The 19,153-nt window shown below is 44.2% G+C and overlaps 1 protein-coding gene across 2 annotated transcripts in view; it reads left to right on the forward strand.

Moving 5' to 3' along the window:
• The window catches only part of ATF6 (activating transcription factor 6), a 77,463-nt gene that overhangs the window by 43,439 nt on the left and 14,871 nt on the right, over positions 1 to 19,153 (forward strand). For both annotated transcript variants that reach the window (XM_038145061.1, XM_038145060.1), the window contains exon 15: positions 16,201 to 16,285. In XM_038145061.1, coding sequence (XP_038000989.1) covers positions 16,201 to 16,285 — 85 coding nt within the window. The remainder of the gene's footprint in view (positions 1 to 16,200; positions 16,286 to 19,153) is intronic.

Consider the following 19,153-nt stretch of genomic DNA (forward strand, 5'->3'; position numbering starts at 1 on the left):
GCAGCAGAGGTGCTGCATGGAATCCAGGCATGAAGTTTCCTTTCCTTCTTCCTTCTTCCCACTCAGTTTCCAAAGTGCCAGCATAGAGCAACGTGTACCAAACTGAAGCTAGACATAAACATGCTGTCATTTGGAGAAAAGCAGCAGATGCAGCAGTTTGCTTGGTGTAAAATTTTTGGCAAAATCAGGTAATTGCAGCTCTAGGATAATAAAAGAAAGTATAAAGAACTAAATTTACACAAGTAGAAGGAAACTTTAGGTTAAGGCTAAACAAAGGTGTGGTACTACAAATGCTGAAAAAAGGGTGTGAAGCCAGATGGGTAAACGGTGATGTGGTGACAGGGTATTTCCATTTCAGGGTAGAGTTGGTTGGTGTTGGCTTGGTATGGCAGTCCAGGAGGAGGATATTGCCCACAGCATAGCACTTGTCAAAGGGATGTAAGAAATGTGTGTAAAAAGCATGTCTGTCCCTTAGTCTCATTGTCGTGCACACATGTGCCTGTAAAGAGTGCAGGATAGGCCAGAGAGAAGAACCTGACATCCTGTAAGTTCTTGAGTAATGATCATTTAATTCCCTACAGCACTCCATCCCTCCTGTGCTCTCCTGGCAGCTCTAACCAGCACTGTCCAGCAGAGTAGAACCTCTTCACGTGAATCAAAATTGATACCCTTATGACTTAGTCTCTCCAAGTCTTGATGGTTGACTTGAGAATTTACCTGTTTGTTCATAAAAGTCACTTCCAGTACCCTGCTTCTCCTAGGAAACAGGCATCTTAGAACAAGGCTGGTGTTCACTGAAAGACAAAAACCAGAACCCTGTACCTCAGCTGTGGCACCTTCAGTTCTGTTACCAATCACCTCTGGCTGCTTGCAGTGCTTTTTCTGATTGAAAATGCCCTGCCAAAGCCTTGGTGCAGCTGCCTGGGCTTGTAGGAAGTTACAGTGTTGAGTCTGGCCCATCAGAGGATGTGTTACTGTGCTCCTGGTCTGGCTTTCCCTCCCACTAATGGCATGTGCAGTTGTTACAGGGCTGTGTGTGCTCTTGGTGTGCTTACAAACAGATCTGTGTGGGATCAGAGGGACAGGGGGAAATGATCTGCAGCCTGGGGACTGCCTGGAGTTCACACTGCCTTTGTGTGGGTGCAGAGCCACGAGAGGTTCAGAGGGCAGGAGGGAATGGAAGTGAAAGGGAGCACATCCAGCAGGAGGAAGTAGCCTCAGGCTCTTGCTCTGCTGTAGACCTGCACGTTAAGAGCATGAGAAGGTATTTTTGTTGAGTTTAGGTCATGAAGAGAGTAGCGACTACGCATATTAAACTGGTTAATGGCAAGCTGGGTTGCCCTCCAGCTAGAAGAGAAGATTTGGATTGGTGCCTTCAGGGTGCTCAGTACCTCTGATAATTTGCAGAAGTCGTCATGAGTCCAAGATGTTCAGTTGTTTTGTGTAAAATTAAATCCAGTACAGTAGTAAGAAAAGAGGGGAGGGTTCATATGGAAGCATAATTTAGGTGATTATAAAAGTGCCCATGCAATTGATGCTATCCATGTAGTGAAATCAATTATTTTGCCAATTGTTTTGTCTAAGAGGACACTGATATATGTACTCATCTAAAACCTTTCAGGCATCATTCCCCACATCATGGTTCTGTGATTAGAATGCTGGTAGAGCTTTCTGTGACCTGAAAGTCCCCTGTATTTTGAAATAAAAAAAAGCTGAAGCTCCAGTGGCTTGGTGAAATGTTGTCAATGGGGCATTTCAGTTTTAAAACCCACGTTTATGAAAACAGAGCTTCTGTGGTTCTCTGATATGGTTGCATCACACTTTGCAGGATGTTTGTAGAAAATGTGGAAATTAACTCAAGACTTCTTCTTCCACTAGCAAAATGTACCTAATTAGAACAGTTGAAGGCAAGAGCCTTTACTGTAGTTCTAGATGCTGCTGCACATGTCAAGTGAGAGGTGGACTGGTAAAGGCTTAAATTTGCTTCATTTGCAGTGTTCCTCTCATACTTCTGTTTTTCTTTCTTAATTTCTTTGCATCTGGCTTTCTTTCTTAAATAATTTCACAGATTGCTGTTGCTACTTTATGGATTACCAGGCACCACATATTCTTGAGCACCACTCAAGGCTCCTTCTCTGCTAAATGGAGGCAGAAAAGCTCTTCTGAATTTTCCCCACCTATCCCAAGCACCTACCATTGCATGGACTGGATTTCCTTCCAGAGGTGCCTTTCCTTCTTTAGGTTTTAAAAGGAGCCCAGACAACTCTGTGAGACAGCTGAACCTGGAAAAAATTAATCTCACCCTGAGTGGGGAGATGAAAGGCTTTTATTTGCTTGAGCTATTATGTTCTAAATGTGGTGGAGAGCTGGCAAGTAGTGATAGAAGAAAACATATTACTCTGCAGGAAGAGAGACAGGCCCAGCCTGAAAGCAATAGCCTGATGTCTTCTGAGTGGCGTGCAAGCGAGCATCTCCACGTTTTTATCTTCCCAAAGCTGACCTTTCCCTCTCTTTTATCTAATCTGGTGCCTGTGATCTTGCTAATTCAATTGCTGTGGCAGACAGGCAGTTACTCACACACAGTCAGCGGATGGACAAGGAGTGTGATGCTCATGCACCAGTTTACACCTCTGTTTATCCATTCTCAGGCTGCAGAGCAGGATCCAAGTAAACTGTTGTCACACAAGAAAACTTTTTTTGTGGAAGCTGCTGTTTTCTACCAGCTGTACAATGGACATGTGCAGGTGGCTTGTGTGACTGCTTGTACAGCACTGTAGAACTCTCACGCTGTTCAAAACTGGATGATTTCTTTTCTTCCCTAGCTACATGAGCAGATCCCAGGACTTTCTAAGGGTAAAGACCAGTGAGTCATTCACATGGTTTATCAGCACCAGAAAGGAGGGTTCCTGTTCCTGCCAGTTCCTTGGCTGTGAGGACTCAGGTCTCTCTTTTGGCCATTTTATTTTATTATCTCGGTGGGAAAACAGCCTGAGGAGTTGAGGGCACTTTCAGGAGAGTCTGACAATTGCCAGAGGCTGGCAGGGAAGGAGAAGGGACCCTCCTGTTTTAGGTGGTCGGGGGGATCAGATTGCTCAGGCTATGCCCAGCCATTCTCAAGGGCACTTCAGGTAGCTCGGGGGTGATTAACAAAGAATCCTCAATGTCAGGCATCCTTTTTGCTTCCAGGTATGAGTTAGTCATGTACCTTGTATGTGCTTTTAAGACCATTTTCCATCAGATTGTTTTCTTGTTTTGGTTTGAGGGGCTCTTTTTAGGGGACAATACTGATTTTTTAAATAGTACTTTTTCACTTATAAATTCATCTGTTTGTGAAAACTGGTTTATGCATTCCTCAGCAAGACTCAGCAAGAAATTCAAACAGAGCAGATGTTTGGCAAAAAAAATCTAGACTCAGAATTGAGATTTAGAAGTGAAACCTAGAAGTGAAACTTAGCTAGAAATGTGAAAAGAAGGAAGCTCATTGGACTGGGCTAAATACAAACCAATAGGCAAAAAAAATAAAGGGATCTTCAGACTCTCTTAACTGAGATCATTACTAACAGAGGCAATAACTTCTTTAACATTATTATATTGAATATCTCTTTAATTAGAAGAAGCTATTAATAGTTGATGAATCCTTAGCCATACAGATGGCCTGGGATCTGCAGAATGAGAAACATCTTTCCAACAAGCAGCTGTAATGTAATACACATTGCACAGCTTAAAATGCTGCCATCGAATTTGGATTCAGCCCACTGCATCCTGATATTAAAACCTTGTTGTCTGTGCACCAGCATTTTGAAGGAAACAGAAGGCAGTTTGGCTTTGGAGCCCCAGCCATGGCCTGAGTGTGCCAGACCAGCATCCAGCCGTGACAGCCCAGGAACTCTGCCTGTCCCTGCTGCCAGGATGTGCAGAGACCCGCCCAGCTCTGAGCTGAAGTCATTGCAGAGCTCTGGGTAAAGCTGGGGGTGTCGGAACTCAGAATGTCCCACAGACATTCTCGGACGTTCCAGACCCAGGTCAAAAGCATCTGAGACCCTGGCATGCAGCCAGAGACCCCTGTGGCTTTGAATCTGACCCATGGAACAGTTTACCAACTTTGCAGGAAGAACAAGAAGTCACAAAAGTTTAGGTATTTAGTAGCAGTAGTCACGAAGTGAAAGGAAGGATTTTTGAGTGCTGTACAGGGGGGTTTAAGCCTTGTACGCAGGGATCTAAGTTTTGTACATGGGGGTCAGGGGTTCTAAGATGGAGGGATTTGGGTGTGCCCTGTCCTCCTTCTTTCTCCTTCCTAGCCTCCATGTCTTTGGTGATGTTGGCACTCACAGATTGGTTTAGAGTAGAAAGTCACCATTCAATATAGACAGTAGGCATTGGGGAAAAGGTATAAACATGTAACACGTAATGTGTGATATAAAAGATGTCAGCAGCCCCTGGGAGGGCAGTGTGCCTTTGTCTGACCTGCTGAACGGGCCACAGCAGCTCAGGAGAAGAATCTTTTAGATAACCAACAATAAACTACCTTGAGAACAGACAACAGAAGACTACTGAGTGTTTCTTCGAAGGCACGGGTTGGAGGAGAGACTTTTCCATCTTTTGGGGTCACCCCAATCTGGGGGTGAAACCCCACAGGGGGGGTTCAGGCAAAAATGCCTGAACTGACTGGTGACTGAGGAGAGTGTTTATCTCTGTGTTAGCTGCGTGTGTTTCTTCCCTTGTGTCCTGTGTTGCTCTGTTCTTGGGGGTTTGGCAGTGGCATTTGCATTGTGGGTGATTATATTTATTAAAATCTATTCTTTTATTCAGCTTTGCCATGATTTGCAAGGAAGGAGAAACCGTTTCCAGCAGTGAAATCAGAAGACTCAGTTCTTTAGGCTCCATAGAAAGGTGCTTTCAAAGCTGCTCTACCCAGCAGCTCCTGACAATGCAAATGAGACCTATATTTTTAAAACCAGGTCAAAGGCAGTTTAGTAAAAGTACTGCCTCTGTGTATAAAACAGCTTTCTGCCTGTGACCATCATCATGGTGACCGAAAACATCATTTCTTGCTGCTGCTTGGGAGGTGATTACCTCCATCTCATTGGAGTTAACTTCATTGAGGTTTAGAGAGAGATTCAGGTACCCTGAGCATATGAGACTAAAGGATGGGGGGAGGAGGAGATCCCCAGAAACTTAACTCAAGGTCAGTTGCTTTTTCCAAGAATTTGAGGGACAACAAACACTTGTAACCCAGACTTTCCAGCCCTCTGATGTATTTCTGTGTAATTGATGCAACTTCCACAATTAGGAAAGATTTGCTGCTAATTTCCTGTACATCTGCTGTGCTCTCAGAAGCAGCATCTCTCTGGCTGCAGATGTGAGTCAAGCTGCCACTCTCTGCTCTTGGGCAGTACCATGGGTTAACCCCATCCAGTAAATAGGAACCATGCAGCCACTTGATCATTCCCTGTCTCCCCGCCAGTGGGGAGGAGTATTGGAGGGAAAAAAAAGTGCACCTTGTAAAATAAAAACAGTTTAGTAATTAAAATAAAATAAAATAAATTATTATAAAAGTGATAATAATTATAATGAAAGGCAGAGAGAGGAGAGGAGCAAATGATGCACGGTGTAGTTGCTCACCACCTGCTGACTGATGCCCAGCCTGTCCCAAGAAGCAATCCTGGCCGGTTCTCCCCAGTTTGTGCACTGCACACAACATTGTGAGGGGTGGGATGTGCCTTTGTCCAGTTTGGGTCAGCTGTCCAGGCTCCCAGCAGTGCACCTGCTCGCTGGCAGAGCATGGGAGAGCCAGAAGTCCTTGCTTTGGGGCAAACTCTCAGCAACAGCCAAAAAATTGGTGCATTATCAACATGAATTCAAAACAGGCACTGTGCCAGCTGCTAAGAAGAAAAATAAGTCTCTCCTAGTTGAAACCAGGACAGGCACTCAAGGGCAAGCAGCAGCAAGCTGGGGCTGTCCCAGCAAGGAGAAGAGAGAGGAGCACCCTGAGTTTGGCTCCCAGTGGGTTTGATCTGAGTTTAATTTAGACTTACTTTATTGTCTCTTGTCATTTGCCTTGCTTTCAATTAGTTTGTTCACCCCTCTCAGTGAATATATTTCCAGCAAATTGACAACAATCACAGATCAGTGGATGGATCAGGAAAGGGAGAAAGTTGCAATGACTGTGAGATGTAAGCTGCAGTTGTCATTTTGTTCCCTCAAACCAGATCTGAATCCAGTATCTGATATCCTGACTGCAAAGGACACGTATGCTCTCTCTGCAGACTGTAAAACATATTTTAAGGTAAATCCCAGGTGTTCAACTCAAGAATGCTCAGATCTCTGTGTGCTCACATTTTGGGCTAATGAGCAGTTGGGTCCTGTTGTGCCAAATGTGCCTATTGTGCACACTTTTTAGAATAATTAACAGCTTCTGTAAAATGAAGTTTTGCAGTCTAGCAGTATTTTTACTCAAAGCTTTAAATGCATATTCATCTGTACACCAGTAATATATATATAAATTTTTTCTTTGCATGGGAACATGCTTGGATCCACTTAATAAAAGTTGCCCTTCAAATTGAATCCTGCATCTTGTGTCCAAATTCTGACTGTCTCAGCTTCCTTAGCTGAGCTGTCCGAGATGCTGAGTCTACTGCATTGACAACTGCAGGTGCTCTGTTTCTGCAGCTGTCTTGCATAGTGTGGAGCTTGAATGGGAGGTTTAAATTCTTTCTGGTGCTGCAGAAGGCTAGAAGACTGTAATTTCAGATTAGGGCTGGCTCTCGTGCCATATGTGTTGTAGAACTGAACACACTGTGATCAAATTAATCGCCTTGATTTAAAAAAAATTGAAGTCTTGACTCTACTTAGCAGTTGTTTCTGATTAGGATTTTAAAGTTCTCTTGAATCCCCAGCTGCCTGCATGTGTGGGCATTTTTGCACTGTAAGAAAGCATCCTTTCTCCTGCCTTGAAATGAAATTGTTCTGCCAGAAGAGCGTTCAGTCACAGGCTGTGTGACCTTTCCTGGGCTTGTGTAGCTATTCCTGAACGTTTCTCATGTGTATTTAACCCTGATTACTGCCTTTGATATCTTTGTAACCCTGATTGCTATCGACATCTTTCTCACACAGTCTTTTCATGAGAGGTCAGCAAGTCAGGGAAAAGGCAAGGTAGCAGTATGGTTTTGACAGACTTGAAAATTTGAGCCCAGGTCCTTATGGATCCTGGGAATGCTGCTTGGAAGAGCTCTCTGGTCCAGCCTCCTGTGTGGAAGAAGGCTGTTGCTGACAGTGAGTTGGCTGTGGCATTGTCAAGTGGGCTCTGAAGAGCTCTCAGGATGATCTCACCACAAAGTGAGATCAAAGTGTTCTAGTACTTCACTATCCTTTGAAGTCAGCTGGAAGAGAAAGCAGAGGACAGCTGTATTAGCAAATGGATTTGGAACTGCAATGTTATGTTGAGCCAGCATTTGGAGAAAGCCTGGCATCAATTTCTCTTTAGCCATGCAGCTTCTGTTTCATGGGAGTGGGATCTGAAGAGATCACTCTCCCCTCTGAGGAGTGTGCCCGTGGAACTGCACCGTTTTTGTGCACTGGCTGCCTCTGTGCTTGTGTGGCTGGGCTGCAAAAGGCAGAGCAGCAGAAAAACCATGTTTGCTGATAGCACCATTCTCCTCTACAGTTGGGCTTGTGTGTGCTTTTTGGGGCAGTCTCCAGCAGAGCAGCGATTCTGGGAATCCAGGATTTGTCTTCTGCAGAAGACCTGAGGTCATGCTGACAAGTATAGAAAACTTTCAGTTGGTGTTTTGTGAGAGAAGCAGGGAATCTGGAATGTATCCTTTTTGGTTTTACTGGGCTGGATTCACATGCCCTATCTAAATTACATGTTTTTGCAATTACAGATTGCAGTTGCAAAACTAATAGCCTGCAGATGCTATGGGAAAGCAGAGCTCTGCTGCAGTGAATTATAGAAGGAGGGGTATTTCTTTTTATGGGTAGTAGTAATCAAACAATTAATTCCTTTTGGGTCTTACAACTTTGTAAAATCTGCAAAGACAGTTGACAGACTCGGCTGGGAGTTACAGATCAACTGCATTTCTGTGCTTCTGTAGCCCCTGGGAAGGACAGAAAATGGCAGAGAAACATTTTCAAATAATTTGAAGCAAACATTTGTAATTTTATGATGCTGGTTAGATTGAGAGAACCTTTAGAAGAAAACCTGATCCTTATCAAACATAATGGAGAAACTTTTCCACCAGTACAAGCTGGGATTCTTTTTCCTTCACTGAGGCACAGAACTCAGTCAGCTAGACATACCTTTTCCAGTTTGTTTTGAAATGCAGTTAATTTCCACAAATAACACACACACAAATTACCAAAGCGTTTTCAAGAATGCTTTAGAACCTTCCTATACAATTTTAACCAAAACTGTTCACTTAGACATAGAATTCTGTCCCTCTCACCCTCTTACTTTGCGTTTAGGAAATTTTTTTTTAATCTGCTGCCAAACCAAAATTACATCATAGCAAATGCATGCATTGTTCTTTTCTTCTGGCCCTGCAGAGCAGTTCTGCAGGCAAGTTTAATTGGCAGGATTTCTGTCCAGTCTCTGTCCTGTGGCCTTTTTCCTTCCTATTCAAATCAGAAAGGACAAATCTACAAGGATTTAAAAATAAATTTATTAGCAAAATAAAGTCCAAATGGGGTTCCTTCACCTTGTTTTTCCTTGCAATTGGACTGGCACTCGTGTGCCCCATTCATGCTTCTAGAAACTATGATTTCCTGGGGCATTCCCTATCCACGGGGCAAGGATGATGGTATGCTGTACCTCTTATTCTGGATGTCTCACAAGTCAAAAATGATACTGAAATGGCTTGGATAGAAATGAGACAGGTTCATCTCCGCTAATTCCAGAATGAGGGATTTGCAGAGGAACAGGAAGCTTGAGAGAAGCTGGGGATTTTGCTGCTCTGGTGTCACTTTAACAGGGTGAGGATAGATGTTTCAGTAGGACGGGTTGATGAGCTCGTGTTCCTCTTCCTGGAGGAGGGAGACACGGTGCCTTCCCAGGGGCCCACAGGGTAGAGTCTCTGGATACCTGATTACCAGCATATTTCAGCGTTATCTAATAAGGCATAATTCCTCCTCTTTGGCCTTGTATGTTGAACAAGAGGATTATAAACCATGAAAATAGAAAAACTGAACAGTATGTCAGTATTTTTCACCTTTCTATACACCTGCTTTACAGCTGCCTTTTGTGCATCTCCACAATGCTTTGCGTGTTTGTGAACCCAGCAGGTCTCTGATATCCTTAGCAGTCTGCATAACCTTCCTGGTTCTTAATCCAGGAGAGATCCTTTGCTACTGGTTCTCCTTTACACAGAGAAAACTCTCCAAGAGCTGAGCCCTGCTCCTGGACAAGCAGCAGCGCTGCCTTTGAACAGAGGGGGAAACTCCTCCGAAGGAAGCGTGTGACAGAGTGGATTTTCCATTCCTCTGAGGTCTCTGGGATTTTCACAAGGCCCTCTGATTCACAGTGAGGTGCTTTCCAGGTAGTTTTGGAGTCCTGCCCATATCACATCTGGCAGTAGCACAATTTACAATAAAAGGCACTAAAGACTTCTTCATTAAAAGGTCTCTCATGTGGGAGCTAAACTGGATAGCAACTCCTTCTTCAGCTGGGACAGTGACTAGAACTTGTTCCAAAAAGCAGTTAGGTTTTATTTATGAAAATTTGTCTGGGAATGGCAGAAAGGTGTAATCTTACACTAGAGGACATTTAACTGACTGTGGGATTGAGCTATTTCTGGTAAAACACTTAAATAAAAATCATATCTCATCACTTCATTCCATCACTGTGTGCAAAGAATAGGCTGTAAAAACCACATGTGCATAGAAATACAGGGATTGAAACAGCACTAGGGTGAAAAGGAGCAATTCTGGCAAAAATGAAAGCAGAAAAATAATCTCTATTCTCACTACTTTTTGGAGCTTTCTTGTTCTGGGACAATCTTCTCCCCGTCCCTTAAAACCTAGAAAAGCAGTTAAATGCTATGATTAGGGGTTGAATTCTCAATTACAAACTCTCTTCTTTAAATGTGCTGCAGACTCAAACTGTGTTAATGTGTGCTGGCTAACATAAAGATTAACATAGGTAGAACTTGTACAACTTCAAATTAAGTTAAATGGCATTGTTAAACTCAAAGTGGTGAAGCTGCTCTCAGGATGTGCTGCCGAGAGCTGCTGCAGAGAGGCTGATACCTTGTGAAATTTTATTGTGGGTTTTCTGTGGGTTCCTTGCAGTCATTATCCCATTTTTCACTTGCTCCCATACTCTTCATGTCATGGATTCCCTGTAAGCATCCATGATGAGGTAAGTAAGTCTCCTTGAATTTCTAAGGTCTACCTTTAAAAAAAAACCCTCAGGAACCAAACAAACAAACAAAAAAACAAAAAGAAAAAACAAACAAAAAAATCAAACTCACCAGATCAACTTTAGAAACAAGCCAGCTTTACTAAGTTTCTGGTATGATGAGCAGGAGTGGTGGCTATGAGTCACAGTTTGTGCAGAAGTTTTAATTGGTTTCCTCTCTTGTTTTTTGTTTTTTTTCTATTCTCAAAAACATCCCTATGCTTTTCAGATATAAGGGTCAGAAATGTTTAGCATCCACTGATGGTGAAGGCAGTGTTTCAGGAACTTCTGGCATTTTCAGATGGACCAGTGCTGCATCCAGTGTGGTGTAACCTCAGGGCACTGTATGCTTGCCATCTCCCAAATGAATCAATAATGAAATTATACAGCCATTTCCTCTGCAAATTTGTAAACGTCCATACACGTCCTTTTTGTAGTGCAGGAGAAAACCAGAAATGCCAAGGCCTGACTCCCTTTTACATCCTGCTTTGTGCTCTGTGCTTTGCACTGTTGGGAACTGCTGGGGTGGATGAGGATCAGCCTCTTGGCTCTGAGTGCACCCTGGTGAGTTCTCTTTCCTGAGGAGCAGCCTCCTTTGGTGTTCGGAGAGCTGCTGACATCCAGCCCTGGATTCCTGAGAATGAACTTCTCAGGTACCATTTCTTGGCCAGGAATTGTGTGCCAAAGGCTGGGATGCTGCTCAGGGCCAGGTCAGTGGCCTGTGTGGGAGAACAGGACAGACACATCTCATCTCTGGTAACAGCAAAAAGCTGGAAACAACGATGCTGAAATTTTTTAAAAGTGTGAAGTCTGTAGTTTGTGGGGAAACAAGCTGGCTCAGGGGCTCTGTCAACCCAGGGATTTAAGCAGTCTAGCTCCTTGGAGTATTTGTACTATAAATCAGTCTCTGAAGTGGCATGCAGTGGCATGCAGACCATATTTTTGTTGCACATTCTTTGTATTGTCAAAAGCATACCTGTAAAGAAAGTCCAGTGTCATGTCAGACTCGAAATCCCTGAAGATGTTCAGAAAAAATAGGGTCAAAAGAGAGTGCATGGATTTGATGCACAACTTTTGTGTGATCAAGAAAGCACTTGTTTTCTGTCCCTCACCAGGTGTGGTCAGATAGTGAACAGATAAGGTTTTAAGCTGTCAGGAGGTGTTGAAAACTGCCAAAAGTTGTGCCATTAAAGAAAAACAGCCCCTCCGTGGGATGTGGGGAGCTCCTCTGATGTCTTGAGAAGGCTGACCTAGAACAGAGGTTAGACAGAGTTAAAGAATAAAGTAGGGATTTATAAAGGCCTCAATGGATCCACCTTGGGCAGCACAAGAGCCCAGCCAGGGCTACACCCAAGATGGACCCAAAATGGTCACAAAATGCACAAACACTCATGGGGTCTCTCACTTTGATCAGTTCTGCTCCATTTTTATATTGGAGTTCATTGTCCAATTCCAGCTTCAGCCCATGCAGTCCTATCCTTCTTGTTTTTCTCTCTTGGGCCCACGTTGTTTGTGCTCTTGGGCCTGAGATTTGGGTGATTGTCCTTGGTCCCAAGCTCGGGAAGGAATTGTTTTGTCTAGCTACTGTGTGAAGAGAGGAAGCTCAGAACTACGCGGTAAAGCAGTACAGAAAATGAAAAATATAAAAGCTAAAACCTGAGGCATCAGCTCAGCCTGGTCGGCAGCGGCTGTAGCATGGGAACCACAGTGGGAAGATTCAGGCTGCTGGAAGAGGTTGAGGCTCACAATTCCCTGGGAGACTTCTTAGTCATAAGCAGAGATGAAAAAATGCCCAGCTCCAGTGTTTGTTTGCTGTAAGAAGCCTTGGGAAGCTGCTGGACGGAGTGACAGAGTGCCCTTTGGCATGCCTGGCTCCTGTTGCCCCCTCTACTCTGGCAACTGCCTTTATTGCAACATTCTAGCACAGAGCAGGTCTCCAAGGCCATGGTAAAGATCAAATCTCCTCATCAAGGCAAATTACCAGAACAGCACATTAAAGTTTTCCTTTGGTATTTTAATCCAGTCTCCTCGGAGCTTTTATTGCTGCAGAGCAACAAATGCCGCTTGTTTTTGCAAAAGGTTATCCTTGGTTTGTCAGGGATATGGAGCTCCTAATGAAGAGCAGGGCTCACTGGGACATCTTGACAGAGTCTTTGTGGGAAGTCAGGCGGGGGCTGTGTTCCTGGAGCCTGGGCTCCCGCGTGGATCACATCTGTCCTTTGCAGGGTACATGCTCCAAGCCACCCGGCGGGGTCCGAGGCTCGGCGGCAGCATGACCAGCAGCGTTCACACAGGCAGATGTGCTAAATATGCTCTAACAAAGCACATCTCAATCAAGTGTCCTTAACTAAGACCTCAGAAAAGCCTTTTGAAAAATACTTATCCATACCTAAGCACAGCAACTAGGAAGGTAAGAAGAATCTGGGGGAATTGATTTGACTGAGAGAAGCCCCTGGGACGGGAGGAAGGACAGCTCATGCTGAGAGTGCCGTGCCTTGCAGGGCTGGAAATCCACTCCTTTGTGTCCCGTGTCGGGCAGGCTTCCCTGAAATGCCCGCACCTCTCCTCCAAACATTCCCTGGAATATTTCCCTCTTCGTGGGCATACTGCGAGGGTTAATTCCTGTGTGTTTCTGTCACACAATGAAGCAGGAATTGGGGAGGTGCAGGACTGCTCCCTGGGAGGTGCTGTGGCTGATGGGATAGGCACTGCAAAAGCCAAAACAAGCACTATTGCCAGTTCTCTTAATTTAAAAGCCAAGAGTCCAGCTTAGAAGTGATGGTAGTTTAAGAAACAAAACTAAATCAAAAAGACCCATGCCTAGCATTTTTTTCCTCTGTTTAATGAAACCTCATGGTGTGCAGTGATGATGTTCTGTTTACCTCCTTAAAACTATGAGCGTTAAAACCAATTTTTTAACAAAAAAAGGAAAATGAAAGCTAAAACTTCTCCATATTTTCATGCATCTAGGTAGGAGGGACTTCAGGTACCAAACCACATGTCATGAGACTGGGACTGAAGCTGCAGGAGTAGCAGGAGTTTTGGAATATTCTAGCACAGTGGGACAGGATTTCCATTGCCATTTGGCTGTAGGGGTAGAGATCCATGAGGCTCTAAAGCTTTATCCCTGCTGGAGCCCTGAGAACACTGATCTGATACACAAGAAACCTCAGAATCCTTGTTGCAGTCCCATGTGTTGTTGGGACTTACTAAATTAAGGTAACGTGTTCGTGGCTGGATTTTTAGTATGTGTGTCTATATCTATCTGTCCATCTCATCTGGCTTCAGTATCACACAACTGCAGAGATGATCAAAAGCAAAATGAGAATGCTGAAGCAAGGATCTCATTTGAAATATTCTTTCCAGGCTGATATTTTTCCAGTCATTCTGCCAGCAGTCTCAGGTCTGCTTAGTCTGTTTAAACTGTCGTCTAAGTGCAGCTCCTGCTTCAAGCCAAAGCCATCTGTTGTTGGGTAATAGTTCTGATTTATTCTGCCTCTGGTTGACACTCATGCTCCTCAGCCAGATGCTGACTTGCAAAATTTGCTTTTATTCATTTTCAGTTTCATACCATGTGTTAATATCACAAACAATATTTTAATTTAGGTTTGTCTGGGGGTTTTTTTGTCTGCTGTTTAAATTAGGGATGAGTGATAGTGTGACAGCCCCCTCTGGGATGCAAATCAGCATCCTTCAGAATGGCACAAGACATTTTAGAAATGCCTAAACAGTGCTTCTAAATGTCTGATACCTTCCAAATCACTAATCTCTACACTCATTTCTGTGGCATAGAATTAATTATGTTTTGCTTTCAAATAAAAGGTTTGGACTACTTGAAGACTTTTGGGCTTGAGAATGTTGTGGGTGGCTAGCTGTGGTCAGAATCTCTGATATTCTACAGCATACCCTTCAGCTTCAGTGCAGAATGAGGGCAGTTAGGTAACTTTGCAAGTTTGCGCTGATTGCCACAACGCATATGAAAGATAGCAATGATTAGAGAGATGGATGCATTTCACCAATTCCAGATTTATAAAACGTCTCTTCGTGGATGGGCAGCTTCCAGACAATGTGTGCACCTTGCACATCAGCTCCTGGTGGCAGTCTGGGTTTAGAGCTTTTTGTTTGTCTGTTTTCTCCAGAGTTGATGTTGAATCACTGGGAGGTTGTGCAGCAACTCCAAAGCAGGTTTGAATGCAACTGTGAAATCCTTGTGGTAGCTCTTAATACAATTTGTACATACAGTAAATAAAGATGCCAGTATAAGGCAGCATAGATTAATGCACCAGTCTTCAGATAGGTTAGCAAAAAGCAGTTGCTACTTGTAATGACTCTCAGGTGATCATCTGTGCAGTACTTGTGGTTTGGTAGGTAGTGGTGGACTCTCAGAAGCATTGAAAAAAGGAAAAAAACCCAACAGGATAAGCATTTTTTAAGGTCTGCTAAAAATAGTCATCAAATTGTGACGAGGGCATTGTTACAAAATGTAATTTAATGGACATCTTATCTTTGGCCTGTTCCTTTGGGAACGTTGGATTTCAAGAAGAGTTTTTATGTAAGGTTCATTGTCTTAGTGAATGTTGTCTTAATCTTAAGCGGTTCAAAAGTGAAATGGGAATTACATATGTGATCTGAGAATTATACCAGAGTGGTTTTATAATTTTGGTTACCAAGATGTTTTTTGCAGACATTTATTTAAGTAATGTTTTCTTCTCATGGTCAGTCATTCGGTGTTTTGGGGGAGGGAAATTTTTGATGGGAAAAAAAGAAAGAAAGTGATATTTCTGCAATGTAGCTACAGAATATCTTGACATATTTAACACCTAACTGTGTGTGTAACTCAGTTCCCCAAATCTTACATATAACACTGTAGTGTTTATATTTTAAAATGGCGAAATTACAATTACCCTGACATTAATAAATTATTGTGTCCTGGAGGAAGCCTAATTCAGTTTGCCAAAAAGATAACCTCGCCCAAAAGTATGAGATGTTTGTATGGGAAAAGCATGAGAAAGCATGAAAGGAGAGCATCCGACTGGCTTAATAATATGGGAAATGCCTGGACCAGAGCTTTTAAGTTCCATTGATAAGGGAAGAACCATATTTTTCCAGGCTGCAAGTTGAGCAGCTGGAGTTCAGCACAGCTAAAGAGCCCTGAAAAAGGCTGTGCTTCTCCTTGCAGGCCAGGTCTGTATCCAGAGCAGGTCTCTTTCCTGCAGATGCAGCTTCCACTGTCAGAACCAGGGCAGTCACTGCTGCCTTCCAGCAGTGCCCAGGAGAGATCAGATGCTAAAGCACAGCTTCACCATCCAGCTTCCCTGGGAGGTGCTGTCAGCAGAGCTTGTGTTTCACAGCCAGCCCGGCTCTGAGCAGTGCAGTCCTGCTGCACCAGGCATGTGGTGTAGAGCTTCACAGAGCAGGACGGCATACACAGAAAGTAAACAGCTGTGCAAGTAAAAGCTTCAATTCAGCAAGGTCCTTAAACATATGTTTAAATATCATTGAAGTCAAGTTAAATTACTTTAATCATATACATAAGCACTCTGTTGAATGAGGGCTTAATAGTAGTTTCCATCTCATTCCACATGATCAAGGCTTTTTCATATTCTGCTGCATGCAATAGGGATTTCTTCTTGGTTACACAGCATGAGCAATTGCTGTGACTTTTGGAAGACTCCCTCAACAATATGAATTTTCTGAGCTGTTGTAAACAGTTCAGTGTGGAATGCCAGTAAGAGGGAGTGGAAAGGCATTTTCCCAGATCTCTGCTTTGAGAGTAGATTTAACACATCTTTTCTGCTGTTTTCCAGGACCACCTGCTACTGCCAGCCACCACACATAACAAGACCAGGAGACCAAAGATGTCTATAGTGCTGCCAGCTGTAAACATCAATGGTGAGTGCAAAAGAAGTAAGGGAACGATAAGAGAACAGTTTCAAAGAGATGTGACTGACTCATACATGAAAAGCAAACTTAGGCCAAATGTCTGTCATTACAGCTTTGCAAAAGAAGTCCAACTGATCATTGCTGGGGTTTAGTTGCCAGGGTCCCCGTTGGAGCTGGAGTACTGGCAGACCTCCCATGCTTGGTCACCCAGACTTTGAGGAGGGGTGGGGACTTGGCCAGCAGTTGTGCATTCTGGCTCCTTCAGGGACGGGGAGGGTGCCATCCCGTCCTGGTGATTTGTACCCGGCTGATTAAGGGTTACACGAATGGGATTTAACCTCTCTAACTTGGTGGCTCACAGAGCCCATGGAGACTGTCCTCATCTCCTCATTTGGGTTCCTCCTACGCTTGCTTAGCAGGGCAAATTCCTTGGCCTCGCTGGTTTGTTAGGATGCTGACTGCCTTCCCTGGCCCTCCTCTGCTGTTTAACACGCTGTTATACAACACTCAGTGTGAGTGGGACCTCTCAGCGCTGCCTGGTCAGGATGTTGGCACTCACAGATTGGTTTAGAGTAGAAAGTCACCATTCAATATAGATAGTAGGCGTTGGGGAGAAAGTACAGCTGTCCTAGGAACATGTTTAACACGTACAAAAGTCCTTTTCTGTGTGATATCAAAAGATTTATCACTGGCACCAGCCCCCTGGGAGGGCATCAAAATCCAATGTGTGCCAGTTTGTCTGACCTGCTGAACGGGAGACCACATCAAGCAGCTCAGGAGAAGAATCAAGATTTTAGATTTTCAGTTTGACTTTTGATAACCATAGGAAATGATTCCCTAAAATGTTCTGTCTGGAGAAGAACCCATTTCTGTCCTTTGAGAAAATTGCTTCTCCACGCTGTTCTGCCTCTGTGGGGACTGGAGTCGATCTGCACAAGCATCTGGGAGTTAGCTGACAACAAAGCTTTCCTCCCAGCTCTCTGCTGTTCTTTTAAGCCCACCTTAATTCTTTGTGCACCTGCAGAGAGTTGGCTGCCGGGAAAGGACGAGTCTCCTTTGGAGAAATTGGCAAAACTTTCAGTGTAAGAACGTGTCCCCTCTTTCCTTGTGCCTCAGCCAGATCTCTGTGCAAGAAGGGACACCTTTTCTACTGCCACTTCCTTGCCCTTCTTTTTCACTGCCACAGCTCTGGCAGAGGAGATGACAGGAATACAAGTGAAGGGGGTCTTTGTTTTGAAGTTTTTTCAGAACTTCATTGCTTGCTTCTGCGGGGTCTTTTACTGTGTACTCAAGTTTACCCATGACACTGTTTCCAAAGATGAAGTACTTGACAGGGCAGTTGAGAACCAGCCCTTTGAACTCCTTGGACAGTCTTTTCCCAGCAGACAGTCATCCTTTTCTGGTCACACTTAGATTGTTCTGGTGCCTCCTGAGGCCCACTAGAGACTGCCTTTAGCTGGCTTGAGCCATTCCCACCACTGGCTGCAGGGACAGAGAGCAGGTGTGGACAGTGAGTACAGAGTGGAATGAGTTGTCCAGTGCTGTCCTCCATGGCTCAGCAAGACTGATCTGGCAGTTTTCACGAGTGTAGAAAGTAGAGTCAAGGTTACTGTGGGAACCCAGGACATCCCTCTGGGTGTCCTGGATGGCCAGGGCGGCTGGCAGGGGGCTCTGAGACCCTGGCATGCAGCCAGAGACGCACGTGGGGTTTTGATCTTAGCCCATGGAGCAAATTACCAACTCTGTATGAAGAATTACAAGCCACACACACAAGTTTAGGTATTGTAGTAGCAGTAGTCACGAAGTGAAAGGAAGGATTTTTGAGTGCTGTACAGGGGGGTTTAAGCCTTGTACACAGGGGTCCAAGTTTTGTACATGGGGGTCAGGGGTTCTAAGATGGAGGGATTTGGGTGTGCCCTGTCCTCCTTCTTTCTCCTTCCTAGCCTCCATGTCTTTGGTGATGTTGGCACTCACAGATTGGTTTAGAGTAGAAAGTCACCATTCAATATAGATAGTAGGCATTGGGGAAAAGGTATAAACATGTAACACGTAATGTGTGATATAAAAGATGGCACCAGCCCCCTGGGAGGGCAGTGTGCCTTTGTCTGACCTGCTGAACGGGCCACAGCAGCTCAGGAGAAGAATCTTTTAGATAACCAACAATAAACAACCTTGAGACTGGACAACAGAGGACTACTGAGTCTTTCTTTGAAGGCACGGGTTGGAGGAGAGACTTTTCCATCTTTTGGGGTCACCCCAATCTGGGGGTGAGACCCGACAGGTTACAGCCTGAAGAGTTTTTCTGGGAGGAAGGTGGCAGTCCTTGTGCTGTGAGGTAGTGACAAATGTCAACAGACAGTCTTGTCATTGATGTGCCCAGGCACGTGTGTGCAGTCAGTAAGATCCAAGTTTAAAAGGGGTTCTTGTACAAGGCAATAGCAGCGTGTTATTAATTTTCCAGATAAAAACTTGCTTTCAAGTATTCAGTTGCTCTATGCTGGAAAAGAGTAAAAACGGCCATTACCTTGTAGTGTGCCATGTGCTCCTTCTCATGGTCAGCCTGAGTCACCCATGCCCCTCAGAGAGCATTAGATAGAAGCAGAGCCTCACTGTGCAGGTGCACAGAAACATACTTGCCTATTAAAATAAGTTTAATATGTTAAAATATGTTAAACATGTGTAAGTTTAATTTCTTTTTAAAGTATAGGAACTTGTTATACATTATTACATGGTAATCCTCCACCTCCTACTCCCTTTTCCTTCTTCCTCCCTGGTCATAGGGAGCTTTCCCTAGCTTTCCAAGCTTGCTGGGCCATTCCCCAGTTCACAGTCAATGCTTGCTGGTAGTTCTTCCTTTTCTGCCTCCCCAGATGCTCT

Source organism: Motacilla alba, chromosome 8 (genome assembly GCF_015832195.1).
Source record: "Motacilla alba alba isolate MOTALB_02 chromosome 8, Motacilla_alba_V1.0_pri, whole genome shotgun sequence".
In the NCBI taxonomy this organism is placed as follows: Eukaryota; Metazoa; Chordata; class Aves; order Passeriformes; family Motacillidae; genus Motacilla; species Motacilla alba.